Below are 27,943 nucleotides of genomic sequence, written 5' to 3'. Positions count from 1 at the left end.
GGCTAGTGGCAGCAAACACAACTGAGAACAGCCTACAAGCTGCTTGCAGAAGGACTGACCTGACCTGGCCCTGCCTGGCCTAGCCCAGCCCAGAGTAGGCTCAGGCTGGGGGTACAGGCCATCTTTGCATGCCCTGTCCAGAAGTGGGCTGTGCCTTGCTCTGCCATAGCCATATGAGAAATGACCTACTGCACAGTGCCTTGTAAGGGCCCAGGCTGATGGCCCGGGGCTCTTCGCAGTTACTGCTCCACAAATCAGAAGCTCCATCACTGGAGACAATGGAGCGAGCGTGCTGTGAGCAGGGAGCGAGGCCACGCGCCATCCCAGAGTGCAGGGGTAAAGGCTGGCTCCTCCACGCCTGGACGGGTATCATGTCTAGAGCAGCTTTTGCTGCACTGTACGCGTCGGGGCCAGGGCTGTCTTTATCACAGGTTTGGGCAGCACCCAGTGCAGTGACGCCACAGTGGTGAGCACAGTATCAGAACCTATACAGAACAAGGGCCTTGATCCTGGCAGGGATCTCTGGGCGTTCTTTGGTGGCTGACTGAGCCGGTCATAAGAGAAGCAGCTGGGCCAGATGCCCGGATTCCCAGAACCTCTATTAGCCAATCAACCACTTCTGGGCCTTTTAGGATCCTGTACGGGGAGCTGGCTAGAGGAGGGCCTGGTTAGGATCTCAGTGAAAGGCATCCAGAGGCCCCTGGCTCACTGACAGTGACCTAATGCTACACAGCAGGCTCCAGGCCAGTTGGTGCAGCGGCTCCTCTTGAGCTCGGATCCTCAGCGGGTGTGACTTGGCCGTTGTGTCGCCCAACCCTGTCCCTTTTGAAAGGAGGGGGGAGCGGCTGGCTCTGGGGGCTGGTCCTGGACTGGGCCATCTTGTGTCTGTGGTGTGAGTTCAGCGGTGCTCAGTAGTGGCCAAAGACTGCTACCATCTCAGGGCAGGTAAGCAGCCAGCCCCCTCTCCCCAAGGTTCCTCCTTGCCGCTCTCATGCTTCTGTCACCTGTCCCCCTTTCCCATCCCCAAGGCCTCCCCCCATTAGCCTCTGGAAGGTCTCCCCCTTCTAAGGCTCCTCCAAGAGCCTCCTTCTCCCTGGTCCCAATCCCCTTTCCCAAGGGCCTTCCTCCTCCCAGGCATTCCCTCTCCAAACCCCACTCTCCCAGGCCTCCCCAGTCCCAGGGCCCCCAACCCCCATTTATCTGCCTCCTGGAGGCGGGGTAGGAGAAGTTGCTGCAGCTGGGTAGAGAGTGGCCCCTCCGGCCGAGAAGCTGCGTCTACAGCTGTCGCCCGCTTGCCTTGGTCCATCTGTCTGGTCTGCGGGTGGCAGGGAGACCGAGCTGGCGCTAGGTAGAAGCAGACAAAGCAATTGCTTAGGGCCCCGAGCAACTCAAGGGGGGCCCTATTTGCTTTTTATTATGGTAACTTGCCTGTTTTAATATGGGGGGGGGGATATTCCTGCTTAGAGCCCCCAATGGCGCCAGCTCTGTGGGGAGAAGGTGAAAGCGTCTGCCACCTCACACCCTGCACTTCTATACCCTCTAACACCCCTCCCTCAGCCAAAAGAGGGAGCTCAACACATCATTGCCCCCTGGGGGAGACGTGCCACTGTACTCTCCTGTAACTAGTGAGGGCTTTGCCGATGGCCCCTGTTGCTATGGTTATATATTATTTGTATTACTGTAGCACTTAGGAGCCCCAACCCTGGACCACATGGCGCCAGGTGCTGTACATTATATAGTAGGTGTATTACGGTAGCACCTAGCAGCCCCAGCCATGGGCCAGGTCCTCATGGCACCAGGTGCTGTACAGACACTGAACAAAGAGACACCCCCTATCCCAAAGAGCATCAACCTGAGTCACTTTGTCAGGGTGAAAGCCAGCACTCCCATCCAGCCATCCCCTAGACTTTAGTAGTTCCAGGACCTTCATTCCAGCTTCAGCCCTCTCTGATGTGGGTTCCTCCCTGGTCTCCGTTAGCCTACGGAGGCAGAACTGGCCTAAGCTCCTGTATCAGACCATGGGAAAGGACCAGAGTCGAGAGTCTGCCTGTTTCCCCAGGCTGAAGGCACTCTGCCCTTGAGGCTGTGCTTGCACATTTATGCCTGATTCTCCGAGGTGCTGAGCACCCCCAGTTCCCTTTCCTAAGCCAAGGCCATGTCTACACTAGGAAAAAAGGTGTTTATTATGGTAGCACCTTGGAAGCCGGTCATGGCACACGACCCCATTGTGTTAGGTGCTGTACAACCACTGAACAGAGATGGACTCGGCCCCAAGAAGTTTACAGTCTAACACATGTGCACTAGTGTGTTTAAAATCCTAGTGCACACAGGGCATGTTGTCATTTTCACACATTAGCTGGGGAGCCTAGGGTTTATCTCAACCTGCTAATGTGTTAAAACAACTTCCCTTGTCTGCTATGGGATTTTAATATGTGTTATGAACACACCCTTCTCCTCGTGGAGACAAGGCGCTGGAGGATGTCAGTGTCCAGGGCTTTCAGTTCAGCACATTCCATGAGTGCTATAAGCCTCTGCTCCCCCACCGCTACCCCAACAACACAACTCAATTTGACATTTAACGATGGTCTAATATTGCCACACCCAGCATGGGCATTTGTCAGTAGCTCACTTTCCTTCCTATCACAGGGAAGTGCTCCACTCTCCTTGTCCAACTAACTCAGGTGTTTGACAAATGCTGCGGTTTCCTGCAGAAACTTGGGGATCCAGGCACTTCTTTGATTCCCCCTCCTGAGTCACTACTCCCGGTGTCTGGCTGTCTCCTGAGGCTTTGACAAGGGAGCATCTCCCTGTTCCAGGCTACTTGCTGTGCTGAGCAGTAAGTGTGAAGCCAAAGCTCCCCTGGGGAAGGACTTGATTTCAGGGTTCCATGCGAGGAAACTTCAGTAGCCTGTCAGTAGTCTTTTAGCTGTGCTGCAATCCCAACTTGTGTCATGGTTGCACAATTCCAACCGGAGGGGTTTTGGAGGTGGCTGTGGCTGGGATAACAAGGCGCTTTTGTTTCCACCAAGGGCACCGAGTGTAGAGTTTAAGCCCAGGGTTGATTTCACTTCCTGAGCATCCTTCCACGGAGGATTTCCCTGAGCCGTCTGTGCCAAGAGCAGCGTTGATTGCAGTTCAAACAGAGCCCGACAATCTTTTCCACTGGGTCTTGTTCAGCGGCTAATGGATAGAGAATGTGTTTGTGACTGGGGCTTGCAGTCCTTGTCTGCGGCTTTGCAAGAGCTGATTGAAAACTGGAAGCAGGACGAGGGGCCTCTTGCAGGTCTGATTTGTGGGCTGGCAAAGCTGCTGTGGCAGAGACTGAGCTGAGCTCCTGGAGAATTCTGGGACAAGCCTGCAAGACAGTTTTTCCCCTTTCCCCAAAATATGCCCAATTTTGCTCCACTGCAATTACTGCCCCATGCAGGCATCAGGAGCTCCCAGGAAGTCTGCAGTGGGACAGGAAATCAGATGTGGGTCTCCCAAGTCCCAGGTTAGCGCCCTGACCATTGGGCCCTCCTCCAACCCATTCTGCTGGAGGGCCTTGAAGAATAATACCTGCCCTTAATACTCAGACAGGTGTGTAAGGTGTCCTAAGCCAATCAAGAGGAAGAACATGACCATGTGACCTGGACTCACACTGGGCTGGCCAGTTGGAGCTTCAGTGTTTGCAGCTCTCCAGAAAGGACTGGGTGTTTGCATGCGCACCACCGTCAGGAGCTGGTTTGCAGACGCATGAGCCCACGCTGGAGCGGAGTACCTCTGAGCTGGGTGTCTTGCTCTGCTCTGGACCTACGGCCCAGGGTCCTCAATTTGTTCATTATTTGCTAAGTCTCCTCATTTCCAAGCTCCCACTGAAGCCAACAGGCCAGGTCCTGACTCAAGCAAAGCATCCAGGAGCTTTGCCTGAACAAAGCGCTGAGGTTTTGAGTCCTAGACATTACTAAGTTATCAGAAAGGTTTCTCTGCAGTGACATCACCTCCTTCTTCTCTCACCACAGGGAACTTTTTTCCTATTATGAGAGAGTGGTTAACTGAACCGAGCCTGTCAAGAAAAACTCAGATAGGATGAGAGACAATTGCCTTTGAGGCACCAATTAGACATTTCTGGTGAGATCAGCTCCGCTCAAGCTGGAGCAGATATGCACATGGGTGCAAAGAGACAGCTTCATCACTTGACCTAGCTCCTTGCCAGGAAGTGCAGTCTCAGATGGGAGCAGGGAGGCTCCCATGCCCTGCCTGTGCCATTCCCGGATCCTCAAACATAGTAAGGGCAGCAGTACAGAGTTCTTCCTGGGCACTGCCACCTTCCTTTCAGCCCATCTGCTAGGGCAATGCCAGCCTTGCAAGAGAAAATGCAGCAGGCCCCCTCTCCCGGTTTTGGGTTAGGATTGAGCAGACAGACACTGCCCATGGTATTTTAGTGGCTTTCTCATTTTCCATAGATCAGAGGCAGTTTAATGTTCTCCATGCACCTAAACGGTCGGTGATTTTGCATTCTGTCTGTGAGATGCTGCAGGCAGATTTACACACTGTTGTTAAATCTGCCTGTATCCTGCAGTGAGATATGAACTGGGGCAGACAGACAGCAACCCTGCCAGCTGAGCTACCGGAGCGTCCCCCTGGCCTGCTCTGCTGGGCCGCTGATAGGCTTTCATGTCCTGTACAAACATCCGTTTGTTAGTGCGGGTTTCTGAAGCCATCCAAGTCTCTGTGGGCTTGTCTACGTGAGAAACTTGCAGCTGTTCAGCAGTTCAGTGGTTACGGCACTCGCCCGGAGGTTGAGAGAGAAAGAGAGACCCACAGTCAAGCTCCTATTGTGTCACAGCCTTTCTGAGTGACCTTGGATGAGTCACTTCGTCTCTCAAGCTTGGATCTGCAAAAGAGACTTAGGCGTTGTGACGAAAACCACAGGAACAATATTAAGTTCCACAAAACCAAGTTCGGCGCCAAGGCTCTCTATAGAATGAAGATGTAGAAGCTGGCACCTTAGAATGTAGTAAACAAAGCCGGGACACATGGAATGGGAGCTAGCCAAGGGGGGGCCAATGAGAGCGCTACGCCCTCCCCTGCTCTGGGCTTGGTGCCGAAGTCTGGGCTGCAGGGAGGCATCTGGCTCTTCTTGTGATTCATGCACTGGGGAAAGATAGGCGTTCAGGTCCAGCATGCGACTTTGGCGGTCGATCTGCTACGGGTGCTCGGAGGCCTCCACGCAAAATGGCTGTGGGGGTGGGGGAAGAAGAGGAGGGCCACCCTGATAACCTTCAGTGCAGGGGTTAGGGCACCTCTCCCCTGGGAGGTGGCTGATCCCTGTTCAAACGCTTCCCCCTCATCTGGCAGAGAGGGACTTGAACCGGGAGTCACCCAGGTCTCGGGTGCATACCATAATCTTCAGTCCAGTGTTATCAGGAAGGGGGTCCTCCTCCCCCTCCCATTTGGTGTGGAGTTAGGGCGGCCTCTGAACACACCTCCTGGATCAAGCCCCACACATGACCTAGGTAGCCAAGCTCTTGTCTTCCCCGGTTTGTGGACTGCCCTGGGGCTTAGATGGGAGTAGCGCTGCAGCACCTAGATTGAGGTGCACTGCACGTGTGCAGAGGCTACTTTTACTCCAAAAACAAAAGCACCAAGCAATTTGAGGTGTCTACAAGGTTAGGTAGCAGTCAGTGGGAGTTTTGTGGAGCACAATGGTGCCTAAAAATGGTGCTGTGCCTCAGTTTCCCCCATATGATGGGGATAATAGCACTGCCCTACCTCCCAGCCATGTTGGGAGGACAAATACAGCGAAGATTGTGAGCTTCTGAGATCCTACGGCATTGGGGGGCTACATGGGTGGATATGACGGAGAGGTTTAAAATCAGACCTGGTCTGTATTAATATTGGTATAACAGGGCCATGCAGGTGGCCTGTCTACACTATGGACAGAGGTTCAATTGCAGCATTGCAGACATACCTGAGCTAGTTGTAATCTAGCTAGTGAATCTGCAGCAGCTTGGGCTTTAGCATGGGCGGGCGACCTGAGCACTCACGTGGCAAACCAGTGCTGCCACGGCTCTGCTGTTGTTGTTACCCGAGCTGGCTGGATTCAAGCTAGCTTGGGCATGCTGCAGTCACACTTCCAGTTGCAGTGTAGACGCATCTTCTCACATCCCCTGTGCAGAGGAGTAAAGGACGGCTGACCCGACCCCAAGCTCCGAGACGCAAGCGCTCTGCTATTATGAACAGCTCGGGGGATAGATGGCTCTGGTTCTGCTGCGTGAGTGATCTGCCTTACTTCTCCTTAATTGAGACAGAAATATAGGCCCATTTGCTAGCTCTGTCTGTATCGATTTAGTGCCTGTCTTCCACAGCAGGTTAGCGTCTGCAGCTGTCTCACCACCATCCTTAGCTAGCAGCCAATCAGTGTTTCCCCTCTGTACCACCGAAAAGCAAAGGATGGTGAAATCCCCACGCACCGTGTTATCGTGTGTAAAACTGAGTTTAACTCTGCCAGCCAAGGCTCACGTGCACAAGGACCATTCAGATTAAATTAGTAGTAGAGATTCCAATAGAAATCAGAGTCCTGTCGTGGCAGCAGCCATCTACACACTGTAAAAGGCTGTCCCTAGCCTGAGGAGTTTACAAACTACTAGTCAAATCAGGATTATCCTCCTCCTTCTAGAGAGGCACTGCCCCAGGTCGCACAGGAAGTCTGTGACTCACTGAGGTGGTATTTGGAGCCAGATCTTCTGAGATTCAGCTCATTTCTTTAACCACAACACCATCCTTCTCTCAACCACTTCCCCTTATGTTCTGGGGGATAGTCCACCCTCTGTGTCAGCTTCTTCCTTTCTTACCGCTTAAAGCTAGACGGGGGCAAAAAAATGTAAATTCTTTTTCCCTCGACATTTTGAAAAATGTATAGTCTTTTTAAACTTCCTGTGAAATGCCTTTTTCTATGAAAATGTAATGTGAAAATGATTAGCTTTTGAAAACCGTTTTCAATCAAGTGGTATGGTATGGGGTAAGAGAGATCTGGTTTCCAAAAAACCAAGCAATAATACGCTTTTCTGACTGAAAATGAAAACATTTTACCAAAACAATTACAGTTCTTCATTTCCATTGTTTAGCCCCACCTTCCCCACCCCCCAAAAAACAGAAATTTTCAACAAAACCAAAATTTCCACCAAAGATTTTGTTTTATAGATTCATAGATACTAAGGTCAGAAGGGACCATTCTGATCATCTAGTCCGACCTCCTGCACAGTGCAGGCCACAGAATGTCACCCACCCACTCCTATGAAAAACCTCACCCATGTCTGAGCTATTGAAGTCCTTAAATCATGGTTCATGTTTTGGTTAAAAAGCTATTAATTGTCCAAAAATGTTTTGATGAAAAATTTTGACCAGGTTTTCTTAAAACACAACCATAGGCTTCAGTAAGTTTTGGTGTCCTGATCTCTTGAAGAAAAAACAATGTGCTAATTTCCCCTGAATTATATTCCATGTAACTGTGTTAACAGGGTATAAGCCAGGGCAGAAATTTGTCCATAATCATTTATCATATAGGGTCCTAGGCAGCAAGACACATCAAACTATCCTGCTTATTTCTTATGGGTAAAAGAGTGAATCTCATTGCGGCTACAGTGAACTTGGAGGTATCACTGATTTTGGGTAGATTTTTGCTGTTGGTAGAGTTTGTTTGAAGAATTTTGATGGAACAGTTTTCTCTCAGAAAATTCAATTTTGTCAGAGTCTAAACATGTCACAGGAACATGTCAACTTCAACAAAATTTTTGACAGGAAAAAATTGAAACAAATCATTTTGATTTTCTCACTTTTCAACCAGGTTTGGTTTGACTTTATCATTTTGAGTCATTTCATTTTTACTTTAATATCCAATTAAAATATTAATTTTAATATTACATTATAGTTACAGATAATATTCCGTACAATACATATGTTCCTCATTTTATATTATGATGCTTTGACATTATCAAAATGAAATGTTTGCACCTTATTGAAATGAAACAGTTTGACATTATTGAAACAAAATCTTTGAATTGTTCTGAATGGAAATCTTTCAGAATTTTTGTTCCAGGGGAAATTTGGAACAAAACCAAATTTCAAAGGCAGAATTTCTCATGGAACAGAATTTCCAGTTTCTGACCAGCTCCAGTCATTGGGTTTTCATGACCGTAAAGAGTAGTTGGACTAAGACCTGAACTCCTGCAACCCAGAGAGCATGTTCTGAGATACAGTCTGATGGATGCTCACCGTCGATGCTCCCTTCCTCTTTGTCTTTGGTTTCTAGGTCAGGCATTCATATCTAATCCAGGATCCCAGGAACTCAGTCATTCCTGGCTGGCTGCTGTTCGGCTATATGAAATATATATGTCTATATGAAATAAGATGATGGGTCTTAGTCCAGTTACATTGTTAGAAACACCATCAGACCTGGCAGTTGGCAACCTTGGGAGGTTTGAATGGGCTACAGAAATGAACCACCCTCAAGGTCCCATAAGAGGTGCTGCCAGGTCACGGTTGCAGCACCTGTCCTGGGCATGGTTTGGAACATTGCACTATGGCTTCCCCTAGCTTTAATTGCTTTTTACAGACCAGCTCCGTCTCCAGGGCCGTCAATTTCTCATGAGTCAGCAGCAAGAAAGCCACTTAACTAACAATACAGGCACATCATGAAATGCTGGGTGAACCTTGCATAATGACAGGTTTCAGAATAGCGGCCGTGTTAGTCTGTATTCGCAAAACACCACCCTATATCGGAAACCTACTGACCGCTATTCCTACCTACATGCCTCTAGCTTTCATCCAGATCACACCACATGATCCATTGTCTACAGCCAAGCTCTATGATATAACCGCATTTGCTCCAACCCCTCAGACAGAGACAAACACCTACAAGATCTCTATCATGCATTCCTACAACTACAATACCCGCCTGCTGAAGTGAAGAAACAGATTGACAGAGCCAGAAGAGTACCCAGAAGTCACCTACTACAGGACAGGCCCAACAAAGAAAATAACAGAACGCCACTAGCCATCACCTTCAGCCCCCATCTAAAACCTCTCCAACGCACCATCAAGGATCTACAACCTATCCTGAAGGACGACCCATCACTCTCACAGATCTTGGGAGACAGGCCAGTCCTTGCTTACAGACAGCCCCCCAACCTGTAGCAAATACTCACCAGCCACCACACACCATGCAACAGAACCACTAACCCAGGAACCTATCCTTGCAACAAAGCCCGTTGCCAACTGTGTTCACATATCTATTCAGGGGACACCATCATAGGGCCTAATCATATCAGCCACACTATCAGAGGCTCATTCACCTGCGCATCTGCCAATGAGATATATGCCATCATGTGCCAGCAATGCCCCTCTGCCATGTACATTGGTCAAACTGGACAGTCTCTATGTAAAAGAATAAATGGACACAAATCAGACGTCAAGAATTATAACATTCAAAAACCAGTCGGAGAACACTTCAATCTCTCTGGTCACTCGATTACAGACCTGAGAGTGGCTATCCTTCAACAAAAAAGCTTCAAAAACAGACAAGGAGAGACTGCTGAATTGGAATTAATTTGCAAACTGGATACAATTAACTTAGGCTTGAATAGAGACTGGGAGTGGATGGGTCATTACACAAAGTAAACTATTTCCCCATGTTATTTCTCCCCCACCCCACCCCCCCACTGTTCCTCAGACATTCTTGTTAACTGCTGGAAGTCGCCCACCTTGATTATCACCATAAAAGGTTTTCCTCCTCCCTCCCCCCCCCCCCCGCTGGTAATAGCTCATCTTAAGTGATCACTCTCCTTACAGTGTGTATGATAAAACCCATTGTTTCATGTTCTCTGTGTGTGTATATAAATCTCCCTACTGTATTTTCCACCAAATGCATCCGATGAGGTGAGCTATAGCTCACGAAAGCTTATGCTCAAATAAATTTATTAGTCTCTAAGGTGCCACAAGTACTCCTTTTCTTTTTGGGTGAACCTGTTACTCATCCGCATTGTTTCTTTCCCCCAGACGCCTGGATGCAAACCTGATTTCCGTGGTGCCCAAGAAGAGCTTTGAGGGGCTGCCCTCCTTACGTCACTTGTGGCTGGATGATAATGCCCTGACAGAGATCCCTGTCCAAGCTCTCAACAACCTTCCAGCCCTGCAGGCCATGACGCTGGCTCTCAATCTGATCTGGCACATTCCTGACTGCGCCTTCCAGAACCTCAGCAGCCTCGTTGTACTGTAAGCTCTCGACATTCACTGTACATTTATAGGCTGTTTATATTTTTGTGTGTGAGAGAATGAGCAATGCCACGCTCTAGTGGTCAGGCCAAGACGATCTGGATGAAAGACCTACTGTTGCTGCCACATAAAGGAGATCTCCTTTAGCTCAAATGATAGCAACCAGTGTTTTGAATCGAGCTGATTTTAAAAATGCTAATTATTTGTCATATGAATTTTTTTAATTGCTTTTCTTTCTAAATTTTCCACAATTTTTTTTCAGGGTTTCCATGGAAAACCACAATGTTTTGTGTAAAAATGATCTGGTTTTGCAAACCAAAACCCCACATATTTTAATGAAAATGTGCACCAAAAAGTTTCTGGCTTTTCATTTTAAAAAAAAGTGGGACCTGTCTACCAAAGTTTCTGCAAAACTTTTTGGTTTTTTGTCCAAAAGTCCTTTTTTGTTGGAAAGAAACTTTGACCAAAAACTTTCCTAACCACTCTGGGTTTGGAAGGTGAAGTACAACAGTTCTGACCTCAGCACTGTGTGTGTGAGAGAGATAAAATGACCAGTGGCTATGGGGCTACTATTCTTTGTAATAATTGTAAACCTACTGTGACAAAGTTCCTGTTCTACCTTGGTGGGTCTTGCGCTTAGTGGTGGATTTGCTCACCTAGGAGCTTCATGGCAGCCCTCAGCTTGGCCGTTTTTGTGAACCCACAGTCCAGGTTGACTCCTTCTGTGTCTGACCAGGAGTTGGGAGGATTTGGGGGGAACCCGGGTCCGCCCTCTACTCCGGGTTCCAGCCCAGGGCCCTGTGGAATGCAGCTGTCTAGAGAGCCTCCTGGAACAGCTGTGTGACAGCTACAACTCCCTGGGCTACCTCCCCATGGCCTCCTCCCAACACCTTCTTTATCCTCCACCTTTATCCTTAGGACCTTCCTCCTGGTTTCTGACAATGCTTGTACTCCTCAGTCCTCCAACAGTCCGCATTCTCACTCTCAGCTCCTAGTGCCTCTTGCTCCCAGCTCATCACACGCACACCACAAACTGAAGTGAGCTTCTTTTTAAAACCCAGGTGCCCTGATTAGCCTGCCTTAATTGATTCTAGCAGCTTCTTGATTGACTGCAGGTGTTCTAATCAGTGTGTTTTAATTGTCTCCAGAAGGTTCCTGATTGTTCTGGAAACTTCCCTGTTATCTTACCCAGGGAAAAGGGACCTACTTAGCCTGGGGCTAATATATCTGCCTTCTATCACTCTCCTATAGCCATCTGGCCCGACCCTGTCACATATCCCCCCGCTCAAGACTTCGGGGTTGGGCAACTTGGGATGTCAGGCAGTGTACTCGTGACAAGCCATCTGCATTGCCATAGTGGCTTCCAGTCTGGTGTTGTATGGTGAATTGGAAAGGTTGTAGGGACAGGAAACATCTGGTCACCCTTGCGTTCTTCTCTTTATTTCGCTGCATCCACTGGAGGTCACAAGGGTAAACCGTCGTCCCAGAAGGTAATAACGTAGTGTTTCCATGGCCCATTTCACAGCTAGGCACTCTCTTTCAACCACGGCATACTTCTGCTGTCTCAGGAGGAGTTTCCTGCTGACGTAGAGGATTGGGTGTTCTTCATCTCCGACCATCTGCGATAGGAAAGCTCCTAATCCTACTTCAGATGCATCTGTTTGTAAAAGGAATTCTTTGTTGAAGTCTGGGGCTATAAGCATGCAGTTACTGCAGAGGGCTGTCCGTAGATCTATGAATGCTTTCTCTGTGGCATCTGTCCACTTTGCCATGTCTGGACCCCTTTTATCAGGTATGTCCGGGGACTCACTCTGGTAGCAAAATGGGGAATAAATCATCGGGCGTACCCCACCACACCTAGGAATGCCCAGACTTGCTTTTTCCGATTCGGCCGGGGCCAATTTTGGATAGCCTCTAGTTTGTTTAGTTGGGGCTTGATCATGCCCCTTCCTACAATATAGCCAAGGTATTTAGCCTCGGCTAGACCTATAGCACACTTGGTTGGGTTGGCTGTAAGGCCAGCCCGTCTTAGCGTGTCCAGAACCGCTTCCACCTTTCCTAAGTGAGTTTCCCAGTCGGGGGTGTGAATAATCACATCATCCAGGTATGCTGCTGCATAACTGGTATGGGGCCGTAGGAGCTTCTCCATAAGACACTGGAAGGTGGCAGGTGCCCCATGCAGTCCAAAAGGAAGAACAGTATATTGAAACAGACCCTCTGGGGTAGAGAATGCCGTCTTTTCTTTCACATCTTTGGCGAGGGGAATCTGCCAGTATCCCTTTGTTAAATCAAGGGTGGTCAAAAATTGGGCATTGCCCAGGTGGTCAACTAACTCATCGATATGGGGTATGCATCAAATTTGGATATCTCATTCAGCCGGCGAAAGTCATTACAAAATCTAGTGGTGCCATTGGGTTTGGGCACCAACACAATCAGGCTTGACCACTGACTGTGGGACTCTTCGATGACTCCCAGCTCCAACATCCTTTTTACCTCTGCCTTGATCTCCTCCCTTTTTGCTGCTGGGACCCGATAGGGCCTTAAAGTTTCCTTTGCCCCAGGGTCTGTGATAATGTGGTGATATGTTTTGGTGGTCCAGCCTGGTTAGGTTGAAAAGACGTCCTGGTACCGGTTATCATCTCAGTTACCTCCTTCTTCTGGTTTGGTGTCAGATCAGTGGATATCCTGATCTGCTCCTGCATCTTATTTCCCTGGACCGGGGTCTCTTGGGCCACTACACATGCCTCTCGTTGGTGCCAAGGCTTTAAGAGGTTAATGTGATAAATTTGTTCTTGTTTCCGGCGTCCTGGCTGCCATACCTTGTAGGTTACTTCCCCCACAGATTCAACCACCTCATAGGGCCCCTGCCATTGGGCCAGAAGCTTGCTTTCTGCCGCGGGTACCAACACCATCACTCGATCCCCTGGTTGGGACTGTCGGACTTTTGCCTGGCGATTGTAATGGGTTCGCTGGCCTCCTGCGCCTTTTCCAAATGTTCCCGATCAATAGGGGTGACCCAGGCTCTCCATTCTCGCATCTCCAACATGTGGTCAGTGATATTCCTCCCTTCACTGGGTTCCTCTTCCCAGATTTGTTTTGCAATATCTAGTATACCACGGGGGCGGCGTCCGTATAATAATTCAAAGGGGGAAAACCCAGTTGAGGCCTGAGGTACCTCCCAGATGGCGAACATAAGGTAGGGTAGTAGGGTGTCCCAAACCTTCCTGTCCCAACTTACCACTTTCCTTATCATTGCCTTGAGGGTTCAGTTAAACCTTTCTACCAGCCCATCGGTCTGCGGATGATAGACTGAAGTTCTCAGGGTATGTATATGGAGCAGTGTACACAGGTCCTTCATTAGCTTCGACATAAATGGGTCTGTTAATATCTCCTTTGGTAGCCCTACTTGGGCAAAGATCCCCACCAACTCTTTAGCTATAGTTTTAGATGCTGTGTTTCGCGGGGGGACAGCTTCTGGGTAGCGAGTAGCATAATCCAGAATGACAAGTATATATTGGTGGCCCCGGGCTGTCTTCTCCAGGGGTCCCACTAGGTCCATGGCTATTCGCTCGAAGGGGACCTTTATGATGGGAAGGGGTACTAAAGGTTCCCTCAAGTGGGGACAGGAACTGTGTAGCTGACACTCTGGGCAGGACGCACAGTACCTCCGCACTTCTTCATGTACTCCGGTCCAGAAGAATCGTCGCAGGACCCGTGCCAGGGTCTTCTCTACCCCCAAATGCCCCCCAAAAAGATGACTATGGGCCAGTCATAATACAGCATTCTGGTGTTTTTGCGCTACTAGGATCTGCTGTACCTTCTGCCCCTGTACTGGTGCAACCCGGTATAAGAGATTCTTTTTCATTATGAAGTGTAGGGTCCTGGTCCCTGGGTTTTCCCTTCCACGGGGACCCCATCTATTTTGGTTCCCTCCTTCCTAATGTTGTCGTACCTTGGGTCTTCAGCCTGGTCCCATCCAAAATTTCCTCTCCCGAGGCTAATGTGCCCGAGATCTAGGGGCCAGTCTCTGTTGCCTCTCCTGGTTCAGAGGTGTTAGGGTGAGGGTCAGACTCGGGTGCTTCTCCCTCCTGGGTGGTCTCCTTTTCAGCTGCTCAGGTCTGCCTACCTACGAGAGCGACCCTCTGGCTTTGGGCCAGTATTCAGGTTCCCAAGGCCTTAGCTGTCCTCCTTTCCCTTTTCATCTTTCTACCCTGTCTGGGAGGGGAGAACAAATCTGGGGATATTTCAGAGAAGGTTGGGGGTTGACAATCTACTGTGGATGCCTCACTACTTCCAGGGCTTCCCCCTTTCTCCAATCCCCCTACCGGGCGTAAGTCTTCAAACCCTGGGAAGTCCCTTCCTATGAGCACTGGGTATGGGAGTTTAGGGACTACCCCTGCTGCTACCTCAGTAGTGTTCCCCTGAATCTCGATTTTTACTGGGATGGTTGGGTAATAACCAACTGTCCCATGGACGCATGTTATCCCCGTACGCTTAGCCCACAGCAGCTGACTATGCTTCACGAGCTTCCCCGAGACAAGCGTGATAGCTCTCCCCGAATCAACCAGGGCTGTGGTTTCTACCCCATTTAGCTTCACTGGTCTGGTGTACATATGTGGGGTTAGTGAAACCCCCACAAGGTGGATTAGGGAGCATGGGTCTGCCCAGTTCCCCAGGTTACACTGCATAGGCTCCTCGGCATTGGGACACTGTGCAGCTATGTGTCCCCACTCCCCGCAGGCGTAACATCTGTATGGAGCCCTAGGCATTCCCCGGTCTCTTGGTTTGGGTAGTCTAACATCATGATCCTCTTCCCCCTCAGTGCTCCGACTCTTTGTGGCTTCTGGTGGGCCTTCAGCCCCTCTCTTTTTCCACCTGGGTTCTCCTGGTGGCCCAGTCACCCGAGCTCTAGGGCTTGGTGCTGCTAGTTTAACCCAGAGTGCTTCTTCCTTAACTGATCGGGTCAGCTCTCTTGCCATCCTTTTCTTTTCTACCAGCGTGACAACCTCATCGTAGGTGGAGGGTTCATTCTGGCTCACCCAGGCGCGAAGGTCTGGTGGTAGTCCTCTCATGTATCGGTCAATGACCAGAACCTCTAGTATCTCCTCCAGACTCTGGGACTCAGTTCGTAACCACTTTCGTGCGAGATGGATGAGGTCATATAATTGGGACCACAGGGTTTTGTTTTCCTGGTACCTCCACTCATGATATCGCTGGGCCCCCACTGCGGTCGTTATCCCAGATCTGGCCAGGATCTCTGCTTTCAGATGGGGGTAGTCTGCCACAGCCTCTTCAGGCAAATCATAGTAGGCCTTCTGGGCCTCCCCACACAGGAATGGAGCGAAGAGGCCAGACCACTGTTCTTGGGGCCAAGCCTCCCGCATACCATAGAGGAATGCCTCTACATCATCTTCCTGCATCATTTTCTGCAGCCAATTGCTGGCCGATGTGATCTGCGTCCCATCATGGCCACGGTTCACTCTGTAAGGGCCTTTACCTGGTTTACCAGTTCCTGCAACATAGCCTGGTCTTGAACAGCCTGGTCCATCAGCAGGCGATTAGTCTCTTGCTGCAGCCGCACTGCCTCCTGTTGGGTGGCTGCCTGGACATGAGTAGCCTCCTGCTGGGCAGCCGTGGCTTGTATCAGTGCCCGCACGACCTCCTCCATTGTGGTGAAAAAAATAAAAATAGACCCTCTTCCTTTTTTTTTCCCTTCCAAACACCTTCCTCCTTCCGCCGCACTGTGGACACCAGATCCCACTTCTAACACCAGTTGTGACAAAGTTCATGCTCCACCTTGGTGGGTCTTGAGCTTATTGGTGGATTTGCTCGCCTTGGGGCTTCACGGCAGCCCTCCGCTTCGTCATTTTTCTGAACCCACAGTCCAGGTCGACGACTCCTGTGTCTGACCAAGAGTTCGGAGGATTTGGGGGGAACCCGGGCCCGCCCTCTACTCCAGGTTCCAGCCCAGGGCCCTGTGGAATGCAGCTGTCTAGAGAGCCTCCTGGAACAGCTGTGCGACAGCTACAACTCCCTGGGCTACTTTCCCATGGCCTCCTCCCAACACCTTCTTTATCCTCATCATAGGACCTTCCTCCTGGTGTCCGATAATGCTTGTACACCTCGGTCCACCAACAGTCCGCGTTCTCACTCTCAGCTCCTAGTGCGTCTTGCTCCCAGCTCCTCACACGCACACCACAAACTGAAGTGAACTTCTTTTTAAAACCCAGGTGCCCTGATTAGTCTTCCTTAATTGATTCTAGCAGCTTCTTGATTGACTGCAGGTGTTCTAAGCAGTGTGTCTTAATTGTCTCCAGAAGGTTCCTGATTGTTCTGGAACCTTCCCTGTTACCTTACCCAGGGAAAAGGGACCTACTTAACCTGGGGCTAATATATCTGCCTTCTATTACTCTCTTATAGCCATCTGGCCTGACCCTGTCACACTACTTGGTACTTTCTAGATTCTTTTTGCTGTGCCACTGGAATATAAAGACATAATTTACAGTATATTGAACAGTCTAGGAAAATGATACTGCTTCCAATGACTGCTCCATTCCAGATGGAATACATTTATTTCACAGGCACTGAGAAACAGTAAACACTCTACAATCTCTAATTATATGACAAACGGATGCCTTTGTAATTTCATACTGGGAAGTGTCCCTTACATTAACTGGGGGCTTACATGTTATTTGTCTTCTTAATGGAAACTTATATCTGCAAATTAGTTGGCAATTTATTGGTTGGTGTTGATTAATAAGTTAAAGTGTAATTGCCAAGTAGCCCAGAACCCCTGTATGTACATGCAGTAGTTACAGGCTTGGTTATGGGACATAAAATGGAGTGCTACCGTATTCATGTGTTTTGTAGCCAGCAATAAAGTATCATCAGCATTTGGTACTCAGGGAAAGCTTAGCAATTGCTTAGCTCTCAGAAGAAAAAGCGTTTGCTGAAGCCTTATAGAAATATGCACTTTACAAACTTTTATTAAATATTCAACTGCTTAGAGGGAAGGTAAAGGCACATTGGGGAGAAATAGCTTGAGAAATGTCAGATAATCAGTTTGTTTTCACACAGGATAGGACCAAATGTAGTCATCCCAAGGCACTTGCAGTCATCAGTTCAACCACTCGTGATGCCCTTTGGCTTCAATTGCCTTTTGGACTGTTATCTCAACCTCAGAAGCATGGTGCTCTCATACTGGGAATCCCAAACCTTGGGTGGGAAAAAAGTCTTCACTATGGTGGGAAAACAGAAGAGGTCTTGACTACTAGACAGAAAGGAGCACCCTCCCGCAGACGGCTGGGTATGGGACATGTGTAGGAGCCTAACCCGACATTGTGGGAGATAATTCAGGATTTTTATGGGACTCACAAGCATTCCGCAGAACCAGCCACACAAATTGCTGCCATGCTCAGTTTCCCCGTGTCAGCACTTAGCCCACAGAAGATCTGATGTTCCCCTTGTGCCCTGACCTGTGAGTTGCCTTGCTCCACGCTCAGCCTCCGACGAGGCTAACAAGCTTTCCAAAACCTCAGCAAAGAATCTCAGCCCACCAGCCAATAAAACTTTCCCACCGCCATGCAGAGTGTATGTGTCTGTCCAGGTGTGAACGTGCAAACTTGCACGTGCAGGGAGAAGAGAGGCTAGCCGCTGCCATAAACTAAAGTACCCTTCTAGTCTGGGAGTTATTTAACATAAGCACCTGTAGGAGAGAGGAGCTAAGAGCCGATGTGGAGGAGTACCGGGAAAAAGCTGTCATTTATAGGCTGATTAACGCTCACAGATGCCCCTCGTCAGGAGAACACGACCTTCCCAGATGCAGCAACGTGCTTTCCTGCTCTGCATACCTTGGGCCTTTGGGAAAGACACAGCTGATCATCCAGTGACGATGGGATGAACCCACAGCAAAATATACCTGCCTCAATCTGGAATAAATTAAGGGCTTCAGCCTCTGCTTATAAATTACACCCCCACACTGAGGAATTCCCTGACCTGTTCCCATTTCTGGTGCAGGTTTGTAACAAGGATTGCAGAGTGTTTTGAAAGCAGGCCCCTATGTAATCACTGCACCATGCTCCCCTTTGCTGTCTTTGATAACTGCAGCTTCCTTTGCTGTGAGTGTTAGCGCAGTGATATTGAGAGCTGGTTTGTTTGATATGGGGGGCAGGGGGCCTGAAGGGGCTGGGAATGGGACACTAAGACTTTCCCTCCAGAGTCTGACCCAGCATGACAGGGACAGAATGTCACTTAGCATCTGTGAGTAGGGCTGGTCAAAAAATTTCCATCAAAAATGGTTTTTGGCTGAAAATTGGGATTTTGACAAAATACATTTTTTTTTCATTGAAAACCAGAAGGGCTAAAACCAGAAATATTTCAATTTGGATATGCTACTACCATGCATCATGGGAATTTTAGTTTATGATAGAAATGTTCGACTGGAAGAGACCTTGGTAGGTCATCTAGTCCAGGCTCCTGCTCTGAGGCAGGACTAAGTATTATCTAGACCATCCCTGACAGGTGTTTGTCTAACCTGTTCCTAGAAACTTCCAGTGATGGAGTTTCCATAATCTCCCTAGGCAACTTGTTCCAGTGCTTAACTAATGTACCCTCACAGGAAGTCTAACCTGTCCTCCATAGTTAAGGAGAACAATATATCACTTTCCTCTTTAAAAACGTCCTTTTATGTACTTAAAGACTGTTATCATGTCCTCTCTGTCTTCTCTTCTCCAGATTAAACAAACCCAGATTTTTCAATTTTGCTTTGTCATCTTTTCTATGATCTTTAATCATCTTTGTTGATCTCCTCTGGACTTTCTCCAATTTGCTCACATCTTTCCTGAAGCATGGTGCCCAGAACTGGACACAGAACTCCAGCTGAAGCCTCACCAGTGCTGAGTGGAAGAATTACTTCTCATGTCTAGCTTTAGTTATGTCATGTCCCCATTCTCCTCTATGGGCTGAACTCCCAGGCTGGACTGCATCTTCCAGGATGCACCACCACCAGGGACTCCCACGACACACTGCCTCCCCCGCTCCTTGGGGCATCATGAACGTACTGCAGTGCTTAGGAGAATGGCTTTTCCTGGTGGACATCCTCTCTTACTCTCCCCACGAACCAAGCCGGGAGTATCTAAGTTGCTGCCTTTCCCTAGGGAGAGAGATGGGAGGACACAGACAAGCCCTGGCTGCAATTACCCGGGAAGGGATGGGGAGGCGGATTGACCAGGCTGAGATGGTGGCACCTAGCCTGTCGCTCCAGGCAGAGCAGTTTTAGCTGTGTTTTGTTCTTTCAAAGGCCTAATAAATGCAGTTGTCTGGGGTTCAGTCAGCCTTCGGCATTTGTGTGGGGAGATCTGGGCTCTGTTGCCATGCCATGGCTGGGGATTGCAGCTTCATTTCCTTGTGTCAGCATGACCCTGAGCAGAGTGGCTAAGAGGTGACTGGGCCCTGGAGTTTGAGCTGCCCTCTGGCCTTGGAGCCGGTTGAAGGGCGTGCTTCCATTGCAGTGCTGCTGGCTTGGTAAAGACCATGGGCCGCCTTGCGCTCAGTCACAAGCGGAGGAATTCCTCTGACGTTACTGCAGACCTACACCAGCACGAGTGATGCCAGGACCCCCGGAGCCCTATCTTGTCACATGGCCAAGAGTGCTCAACTCCATGACAAACAGCCTGACCCAGGTGCCCATCCCCTTGGTATCAAAGGGTTGACCTTCCAGCTCGCTGTGCTTTGCATCGAGCGAGCTCTCACTCAATCCCTCTGCTCTTCAGCATAGGAGGGATGAAAATGGGGCAGATGCCACTCAAAAGTGGGGAAGAGGAACTGGAATGGCAGTATCACCTGCCCCTAAATGTCCAGAAGTCCCTCCAGGAACATGCTGCATATTCAGGGCCCCAGAGGCTTTGGGAAGTCATGCCGGGGGGGATGGGTCAAGTCAGGGATCAGCTGCTCTCTGTGTCGGTCACATGGGGAAATACACTCTTCCGCTATTACTACCAGTGGGGTTTCGCTCTGTGAAGGAGGGTTGCTTCATGCTCAAGAGAGAAGGCTTCTATGTTTGGGAGTCCAACTTGAGACACCAAGGGCCTGATTTCCAGGGGGGCAGGGGAAGCTGAGCACTCCAGCTCAAATTGACTTCAGTGGGAGCTTTAGGGACTCGGCATCTCTGAATATCAGACCCCCAATGTCTCAAGCTGGTATCCCCAAACTTGGGGTCTTCTGATAAAATGACTGTAGCATTGGTATGAATCTCCATGTGCCTCAGTTTTTGTATTTGTAAAGTGGGATAATGAGCCACAGTTTCATAAGACACCTTGGAACCTTTATTATTAAGAAAAAATATTGCCTAGAGCATCTGGGCTCCATGTCTTGGCCTTTTAGTCCACAAAAGCTGATTCTCTCTCTAAGGGCTGAGCACGTTGCCTGGAGAAAAGTGAGTTTGCGTCTCTAGTAGCCGTAGAAGAGATTAATAGCACTCTATGAAATCCCCCGCTGCTGTCAATTCCAGCTGATTTTATTCATCTCCAAATGAGTCTAACCACTGCTACCAGTTGCTCAGGGTTGTCCAGGTGAATTTGCACAGTTCCTGTGACCAGGCACCCCTACTGATCTGTGGCACATTGGGACTTTGGGTTTTGGCCATGACACTCCCCTTCGTCATCTGAGATGTTCACAGTGCGCTGACAAGATCCCAACTCATTTCAGATGTTGAATTTGATCCAAGGCAATGGAATACAATTGACTGGTGGAAAATGACGCTGGTCATATTGGTTGAAACATTGAAACATTTAGAAATGAAAGCGATGGAGAATCCACCACTTTCCTTAGTAGTTTGTGCCAATGGTTAATCACCCTCACTGTTAAAAATTTGTTTCTAATTTGAATTTGTCTGGCCTTAACTTCCAAACATTGATGAGAACATAAGAACGGCCATACTGAGTCAGACCAAAGGTCCATCTAGCCCAGTATCCTGTCTTCCGACAGTGGCCAGTGCCAGGTCCCCCAGAGGGAATGAACAGATCAGGGCATCATCAGGTGATCCAACCCCTGTCTCCCATTCCCAGCATCTGGCAAGCAGAGGCTAGGGACACCATCACCATTGATTCTTGTTCTGCCTTTCTCCCCTTGATCTAAGACCCTGTCATACCCCATATTTTCTCCCCGTGAAGGCACTTACACACTGTGATCAAGTCACCTCTTGATCTTTTTAATAAGCTAAGCGGATTGCATTTCTCAACTTTCCTACTCTAAAGCATTTTTTTCAGCCCACAAATCATTTTTATGGCTCTTCTCTGCACTCTTTCCAAAATTTCAATGTTGTTTTTAAAATGTGGACATCAGAATTGGACACAGTATTCTTGTATTGGTCCCACCAAGGCCATAGACAAACGTAAAATCACCTCCTTACTCACTACTCCCCTGTTGATGCATCCTAGGGTTCTTAACAGACTGGAATCATTGGCACTAATTCTTTCCCCTTGTTTGTAGTCATTGCACTTAATAGGCAGAAAGACCAAGCTGCTCTCTTCCCCAGAGACTTCCAAGTGGCGGGGGAAGCTTGCTACTGTCTATGCCGTGCTTGTTGCTAGACACAGGACTTCATTCTCTAGGGCTCCTTTCACCCACGAGAAAACTTATTTGAAAATAAGAATGAAAAGGAAAATGAGACAATTTGCCAGAAGACTTCCAAAAGGAGAATTTGGAATAAATCCTGTTTTAATAGTGTGCAGGGCTACAGCCTGTTTAGAGAGCTTTTAATGGGACGAGAGACCCCCCTGTTGGGAATTGCTATTTGTTCTTTATTGGAGGCAGGTGGCTCCTGTAATTTTCCCCTGATGTGCCTTCCCAGTTTCCCAGACTGCAGTGCAGTCACCGCAAATGCAAGGCTGTCTCTCGCCTGGTTGCTTTTCTGATGGAGAGAAACATGTTCAACAACAAAACATGCCTCTTTTCAGCAGGGTGCCTGTGCTCACAGGGGAGGGAGCCCATTTCAAAGTGCAGACAGCAACAGTGATGCATGCTACCCGCATGCCAATGTAAACTCTCAGCGTTCCTTCTGGATGCTACACCAGTGGGGAGACTAACGCTGACTCCTCACTGAGTTGGATCCCTGTTTCAGGCAGATCTGCTGGATTTTCTTCTGGTCCATCACTTGCAAGTTAAGTTATTGTAACCCTGCGTGTTACAGGTCCCCCTCCGTGCTGATCCCCAGAGGATACGAATCGATCAAAGCTGCAGCTTGAGAGCCTGGCACCCAAGTGTTCCGGTCAAGAAAGCGGCTGTTAAGCAATTACTGTCGTCTGTACAACTTGAGTCTTGAGAGCTGGGAATATGTCATGGTTCTCAACATGCCTGGATGTCTCCCCTTTTCAACAGCCTCTGAAGAACCATGCACCCAGCATATGCCAGCAGCTAAATGAGAGCTAGAGAACAAGATTTCTGATGCCCCTGTTGGCCGCAATTTCTTTTCCCGTTATTTATTTGGATGGTTGGTTTTTTGGTTTATGATCTTTTACAGATAGTTTAAAGAAGTTGGGCTTAATCTTCCCCTGGTGTGAATCAGCCTTGCTCTATTAAATCAGTGCACCTCTGCTGGTTTCCACTGGCTGAGGTTCTGGACCATACAGGGGTCTAGAATCATGAACAATAGCTAGGATTGGATTTTGTTTTGTGTAGATTCTTATACCCAAGATGAACTATGCTCTAATTAATCCAGAAGTTAATAGGCTAGAGGCAGCAGCGCTTAATTTGTGCCAGGGCTGAGCCCCGGCACCTCTAGGGTTGGCAGTTCATAGCCCCGGCAGCTGTGGGCTTCTCACGTCAGTTATGAAAATTAAAAAATTGCTTGAGCCCCAGCACCTCTTTCATTACAAATTAAGCACTGGGAAGCAGGAACCATTGGGTGCATTGGCTTGCATTACACAGGAGGTCAGAATAGATGATCATAATGGTCCCTTCTGGCCTTGGAATCTGTGAACTGAAATTGTCTACATGTTTGGTAGGAGAGTTGGGCTCAGGTGAGCCGTGTGCATCAAAGGCAGTGCTCAGGTTCTATTCATGAAGGCCTTGCTAATGCCAGAAACATCTCACAGGATTTCCTGCCCTTGCCATCAGTGGAATTCAGCCCCGGTCTTAGCATTCTCTCAGCATCCTGGATCCCACATAGAGCTGGATGGGAAATATTTTCCCCTGTGAGAATTTGTGAGACTTTGCCCCATGATCCTGGCCTGCAAAGAGAGATGCATGTATTTCTCATAGATAGATAAAGTTTGTCCATTGACTTCAAGGGGAGCAGGATGGGCAGAAAGGTTTATCATGGAATTGATCTGTTAATTTTGTCAAAACATTCCTCCAGAGGAGTAAAATATCTCAAGTCGTGGTCAAACCCGCTGTAATTTACCAGGCAGAACTGACTCTCTGAGCCAGGCTTGAACTGACAGACACTGAAGAGGCTACAATTCCACTTGCTGAAGTAATTTGTTTAACATAGTTGGGAAGAGGGCAGAAGGAAAGAGGAGTTCATCTCTTCAATTATTTCCCATTCCAGCTTGCACTATGAGTCAAAGTCTCCTGTGATTGTTATTTCACTGTTCTCTGGTAGCAACCACTAGAGTTAAGGCTGGGCTGCAGTTTCCATTACAACCCCGCTTTTTCAATCACTCACAACTTTCTCAACAACAGCAACAACAAAATATGTCTGTGGGGCTTGGAATTTTCTTTGCTTGGTCTCCAAACGTCTTCAAGCTAAGTTTAAGCAAAACCGGCTCAGTCTTCATTTCATTCCTCTTCACTGATATGGCCTGAATGAAACTGATGGGATCCTGCAGCTCAAACATTTCTAAACCTAGAAATATCCAGTCGGGCTTGATTTCTGGTCCTAATGAATGACCAGGTTGTGCCACCTTTACTCACATTCAGTTATCATGATGGACATCCCAAAGGGATGTCATCTCCTTGGAGATGGAGCGCTGCCCAGATCAAACTCTATCTAGGACATTCAGTGCTACCTTACTCCTCAAGTGGTCCCCTTGAAATGGATGGAAGGATTGGATGAGAAAGCTGCTACCCAACAGGAGTGAGGGAAGCAGAATCTGGCCCCACAGGAGGAAGATAGCTGTTTTTAAAGCCAGGAATGTTCCAAGTCAAGGCATATGCACATGGGTGGGTGGGAAGAAGTTACCTATTTGTTTCTCTTTGTGATGCCTTTAAAGGTGTAGAACACTGGCCCAGGATGCCTCTGTTAAGACTGCCTGAGATGAGAGAGGATCCATAACAAGACCTTCATTTCCCCAACCTGTCTGTCCAAATGAAAGCTCTGCATTCTGTATGGCTCTCTGCCAGCCCCTCCTAAGGGCATGCCACTTAATACGTCACATGCCAGGCCTGGAAGATGAGTAATTTGGGGCAGGATCCCAGGGGAAGCGAGGTCCACAGCTGAGGACCCAGCACATCTGGAATCATAGAATCGTAGAATATCATGGTTGGAAGGGACCTCAGGAGGTCATCTAATCCAACCCGTTGCTCAAAGCAGGACCAATCCCCAACTAAATCATCCCAGTCAGGGCTTTATCAAGCCGGGCCTTAAAAACCTCAAAGGAAGGAGATTCCACCACCTCACTAGGTAACACATTCCAGTGCTTCACCACCCTCCTAGTGAAAGTTTTTCCTAATATCCAACCTAAACCTCCCCCACTGCAACTTGAGACCATTACTCCTCGTTCTGTCATCGGCTACCACTGAGAACAGTCTGGAAACGTTGTCCCTGCTACCTTAATTGCAAGCCCTGTTGTTCCTGTTTCCTCATGCCCATGCTTGTCATTTCAAATGAACAGATGCACTAGAGGATTGGGGGTTTTGTTTTGCACCTCACTCTTTTGGCTTCCCCCATCCCTGGGAACATTCAGTGAGGCAATAGCTACAGTAGATCCAAACATTTGGCTTGGCAAGTGCATTATCCAGGGTCAGAGGGACTCAAATGACTGGCGTCATCTTGGTGTGAAAGCCCAAAGTGATGTAAGGGCAACTTGATCTGAAAATGCCCCATAAAATGTGGGGGAGGAAACCATCTGGACAGGGGACATATTTTTTTGTGACAAAGAGAAATAGCTCCTCTAATCTCCTGACTTGGAGTTTTATCTAAATCTTTCTCCTCCTCAGAGAATCACAATTGAGCCAAGTTTTCTTGCAGCTGCTTTTTCCTCTCCCTCACTTACCTCTGGGAGCAGACAGTAAATTTTGCTGTACGGCCCCACCCTCATGTCTCCCCAGAATCTGTGTGTTCTCTACAGAATCACTGGATGGAAATGTGCCTCTCTGGGAGAGTCAAGCTGGTTTTCAAACTGTGCTCCGATCCTCACAATCCTCCATTTAACTACCACACAGAGCCTGCTTCCTCCCCGGCTCCTAAACCTTCCTGCTTTTACCATAGAACATTTGGCTTTGGGAACAGTGTGCGCTCGGTGATGCTTCCTGCACTCGAATCCAGGTGCAGTGAGAGAATTTTTTCTCTGAGCCAAGGCAGATTTAGAGCAAGCACAAGAAACACCAATGTCATTGATTCACCTGCTAGCGCGGCCCCAGGCCATTTTAAAGAGGCTGTATTCTAGGACACGATAGGTTGGGGAATAGATCTATGGTAATAGATTAATGCTTTACATCACAGTGGATACAGAATCTGTCTGGGTCTGAATGTGAGGGGCGAGGCCCCAGGCACATAAAATGGACCAATCTACTAAAGTGGAACACAGCAAATATTCTGTCCCCCTGAGCTGGTACTAGGCTGGTGAGTCCTCACTCATGTGAGGAGCCCCACTGGAATCAAGGGCACTACTCAGGTGAGCAAGGATTCACAGTCTGTCCCCTGGGCGTTGCCTTCTCTGCTTTACAGCATGTCTCCGGGGCACCCGGGATCCATCTGTCTAGACTGAAAAGATCATTGGAGTAGGATTCTGGAGCACTGTGCTTTGGTTCAGCCAGGGGGGCACTCACTGACTGGAATGGGAGTCAGGTGGCTAAAACCCACGCACACTCATGCACACACTCAGACAACCGTTGACAACTTGGAAGGAAGAATCCAGTAACACAGATGCTGATTTTGCGAAAAACGAAGAGAGAGGCCTGGCCTGCACTTAAAATGTAGGTTGATATAGCTCCAGCACTCGGGGTTGTGAAAAATCCACCCCTCTGAACACTGTAACTATGATGCCCTAGCCCCAGGGTAGACACAGCTAGGCCAATGGCAGACTGCTTCCATCGACCCAGCTACCGTCACTCAGGGAAGTGGTTTTCCTAGAGCCTGGAAGCTAAGTCTACACTATGGGGTTATATTGGTGTAGCTACAGTGACATAGCTGTGCCGCTGCAGTCCCTGAAGTGTAAACATGGCCACAGAAATAACACACAGGACATCCCAATGGGAACCCATGGGACTGAACCATGCCTGGGCTCTCAAGGACAGATGTAACACAAGAGACTTTACTGCCCTTACAATAGAGGTGGCACAAGGATCTCCAGGAGCAGAATTAGCCCAGAAGGGCTTCATAATGCATGGGCCCTCGAGCATCAGAAATAACACACACACTGCACAATACGTGGCACTGGGACAAAAGACAATGAAGAGAGGAGAAAAACGGGTAAGATTTGTTGATTCAGTGTGGATAATGCACACCAGAATGTCACGTTAGCCACTCGGCTCCGGGGTTAGACATTTTTAAAGCATTAAACTGAAGATAACCTCGATTGCAGTCAAACTGGAGTAAATCCAGAAGTCTAAATCTGGAAGTATTTCCATCTTTCTGCAAGCAAGAGATAATATAGCTGTGACTGTAGACATCATGGCATTGAACTAAAAGACCAAGACTCAGGGGCTCAGAGGTTTTATTGTCTTTTTTTTTTTTTTTTTTTTAAACACTTCTAGGTAAATCCAGCCTGGATTCCACCCATGCATTGAGATCAGTGGGGCGGGGGATGCGAATGAGGACAGGGCTTTGGACCATAGGTATTGTAACATTCATTGCAGAAGAAGGAGGCCTGTGCTTAGTCTACTTGGATCCACCCATGGGGCCTGAAGCTATGAATGGTTGTTGAAGGTGCTCGACCAGATAGGGCCCAACATGGGTTAGCAGTGTTGGCTTGAGCTTTTCTAAGCCCAGGGCTTCCTAGTCAAATGAATCTGAATTGGGCATCCAAACCCACTAAGGAGCTTGGGAAATCTCTGCTGTAGATCCCACGGTGGTGAAATTGCATGCAACGCGTGAGCTGGGCAGGAAGCTCTTTTGTCTGTGTTGCAGTTCTGCAGCTTGGTACTGAGTGGTTGTGCAAACTGAATGTATGGCAGGAAAGGCAGTTCACAGGACGGTGTCCCAGAAAGGACCAGATTCAGAGGTGGTGCATGGGAGTGTGCTGAGCTGCTGTAACACACACTATCTTCTAGTCCCAAGTGTCTCGGCAACACTGGCTTAGACCTCTCCATCTCGCTCAGATTCACTTCTGTGCCTTTCTCCTGAAGGGGAAAGGGCTCCAAGAACCTCCACCCAGAACTGGGCCTATTGTGGTAGAGAGAACGTTCGTTCATTAGAGAGAACGGAGGGCACACCCACTTACTAAGAAGAAAATAGGCCACTGAACATGGGGCTCTATGCTGTATCATCCACCTCAGTGGTTCTCAGTCAGGGATCTGGCATTCCCTGGGG

At 48.6% G+C, this 27,943-nt stretch overlaps 1 protein-coding gene across 1 annotated transcript in view; it reads left to right on the top strand.

Annotated features, from left to right (window-relative positions):
* Positions 1-27,943, top strand: part of LGR6 (leucine rich repeat containing G protein-coupled receptor 6) — a 215,234-nt gene that overhangs the window by 124,644 nt on the left and 62,647 nt on the right. Inside the window, exon 5 of the mRNA XM_038380210.2 lies at positions 10,039-10,254. Coding sequence (XP_038236138.1) covers positions 10,039-10,254 — 216 coding nt within the window. The remainder of the gene's footprint in view (positions 1-10,038; positions 10,255-27,943) is intronic.

Source organism: Dermochelys coriacea, chromosome 21 (genome assembly GCF_009764565.3).
Source record: "Dermochelys coriacea isolate rDerCor1 chromosome 21, rDerCor1.pri.v4, whole genome shotgun sequence".
NCBI lineage: Eukaryota > Metazoa > Chordata > Testudines > Dermochelyidae > Dermochelys > Dermochelys coriacea.
Note: the sequence above shows the minus strand (reverse complement) of the source record. Positions and strands in the feature narration are given on the sequence as shown.